The following is a 2,500-nucleotide window of genomic DNA, read 5'->3' as shown; positions in this document are numbered from 1 at the left end:
CCAGGTGAAGAAACACACCCCGGACTCGTTCCTCAGTTTGATATACCCAGCCATTCCTCTCTCCTGCCCCGTGGACGTTTCTCCATCTCCCCCATTGCTGCATACTGACACACACACCAACACCAACCAGGAGCCGGCAGATGGAGGAGTGTGGGATTTCTCCTAATACACACTCTACATACATACACTCTACACACACACTCTGTACACACTCTGTACTCGCACTCTTCTCACACACACACACTCTGTACACACTCTTTGTCGTTCTTGGACATATTTTTTCAACCTGGTGATTTCCCAACACACACACTTCTACTGTGATCCTCCATTCTGGCTCATTCAGTACGTATTGTTTTTGAGCTACTGTGAAAATCTTCATGTCCTGTTTGAAAAGCTTTTCCTCACTAATAGATCTTAGGGAAGTCTTGTGGAAATGTCCCACCTACAATACATCACCAAAATGATTGACCTTTCCAGCCAGATGTGAGTTCTTCCCCAAACGTTTACCATGTATTTGGAGCCACACAATTATAAAGGGTGTCTTTGGATGCATTGGGTTGCGGAAAAATTTCCCTTCACTTGAACTAGGAGACCCGAGTTTCCATGGAAAGCATATCTTCTTGGAATTCCGGGTGTTCTAAATGTTTATATCCACAAATCTTGTTCAAAGGAACAAAGGAAGATTCTAATAACAGCAAATGGGGAATAAATGTGGAATGGGATGTAAAGAAATATACATAAAATCTGATCTCATATGATCAGGTGTCCACAAACTTTTGTATACTTTAGTGTATAATCTGGTATGTCTTTTTTTCAAGGTAGACACGGTCTCTTACTGTCCTAAGAGGTTAGTTAGGCTAAAGTAGTCCTTTTTTTCCCTTTCATTTGTTGTTCCATGTTCAATAATAATAATTATTGATGATGATAATAATAATAATAATAATAATAATTAGGACCCCCCCTTATTTTTTAATAGTGAGCCATGCTGTGATTTATTGTACATTCATAAAAAATAAATAAATAAATGGAAAATAATAATAATATTAATAATAATAATAATAATAAGGAAGAAACATCATTTTAGTTTTGTATAGTTTGTAGTTTTGTATTGTATAATTATTTTAGGTATAGCTATGTATTTAATTTTTATATAGCATAAAAAAAGAAGAGTAAAATAATAGTAATAATAACAATGTTTTTTAATATTTACATTTCTTAACAGTAGTGAGCCATGCTGTGATTTATTGTGCATTTATTGAAAAATATAATAATAATAATATTAATAATCGAACATTATTATTCTTATTTTGCAATATTTAACCACGCTGTGATTTATTGTGCACTTCTTGAAAAATGTAATACATATAATAATAATAATAATAATAATAATAATAATAATAATAGAACATTATTATTCTTTCATTTTTTTTTTAGCAATATTAAACCACGCTGTGATTTATTGTGCATTTCTTGAAAAATGTAATAAATATAATAAGAAGTTATAATAATAGAACATTATTTTTCTTTTTTTTAATAGTTTTTTTTAGCAATATTAAACCGTGCTGTGATTTATTGTGCCCTTCTTGAAAAGCTATAATAATAATAATAATAATAATAATAATAATAGAACATTATTCTTTTTTTAATAGTTTTTTTGACAATATTAAACCATGCTGTGATTTATTGTACATTTATTCACAAAAAATAATAATTTTTTTTTTCTTTTTCTTTTTTTTAGCAATTCTTTAAGCAATATGAAGCCATGCTGTGATGTATTGTACATTTCTATCCTATAATAGTGTGGGAGCTCAGCTCTTCCTCTGCTCTTGCCTTATTTAGCCTTATTTAGGTTTTATTTTTTTAAACGGTTGTTTTTTATGAATATAATTCTCTTCTGAAATGTTCATAGCTGCAGTACAGTGAAATGTTGAGAAACGCTGTAAGTTCAGACACATCACTGTAGTAGTGACACCGATATACTGAGGCTCCAGTGCTGGGGAAATCAAATGTGTGTGTGTGTGTGTGTGTGTGTGTGTGTGTGTGTGTGTGTGTGTGTGTGTGCGTATTTCCAAGTACAGAAACCTGAACCCTGTGTTAACAGAACATGTGAACAATCACAACCTCATACTGCTGAAGAACTAAAGACTGTGATTGACTCTGTATGGACTACTCATGTTTCTGATTGTTTTTATCCTGCGTATATAAATATATTCTCACCTACTCTCTTATCAACTGCTCTACTGTCTTTCCTTTTTAAATCCTTAATCAGTACCTGGTTAACCTGATCTTCACTAACATCCTTGGAGCAGAATAAGCACAAATCTCCACAAAATCTAATGAAACATCTTTCAAGAAGAGTGGAGCTTATTATTACAGTAAATGTGGAATAGGATGTTTAAAAAGAAGCAAATACCAATCTAATGATCATTTATCTAAGTTTTTTCTATATAGTGCATTTATTATATTATAATTTATCGTACACTATAATTAGATTGTATAA

At 31.7% G+C, this 2,500-nt stretch overlaps 1 protein-coding gene across 1 annotated transcript in view; it reads left to right on the top strand.

The window, feature by feature from the left end:
- The window catches only part of stradb (STE20 related adaptor beta), an 11,733-nt gene extending 9,505 nt beyond the window's left edge, over positions 1-2,228 (top strand). Inside the window, exon 12 of the mRNA XM_046860337.1 lies at positions 5-2,228. Within this exon, the coding sequence (XP_046716293.1) occupies positions 5-166 (162 nt within the window). The 3' untranslated portion in view covers positions 167-2,228. The remainder of the gene's footprint in view (positions 1-4) is intronic.
- The last annotated feature ends 272 nt before the right edge of the window (positions 2,229-2,500 follow it).

The sequence above is a fragment of the Silurus meridionalis genome, chromosome 1, assembly GCF_014805685.1.
Source record: "Silurus meridionalis isolate SWU-2019-XX chromosome 1, ASM1480568v1, whole genome shotgun sequence".
Classification (NCBI taxonomy): domain Eukaryota; kingdom Metazoa; phylum Chordata; class Actinopteri; order Siluriformes; family Siluridae; genus Silurus; species Silurus meridionalis.
The sequence above is the reverse complement of the archived record's forward strand: the minus strand, read 5'-3'. Positions and strand labels throughout refer to the sequence as shown.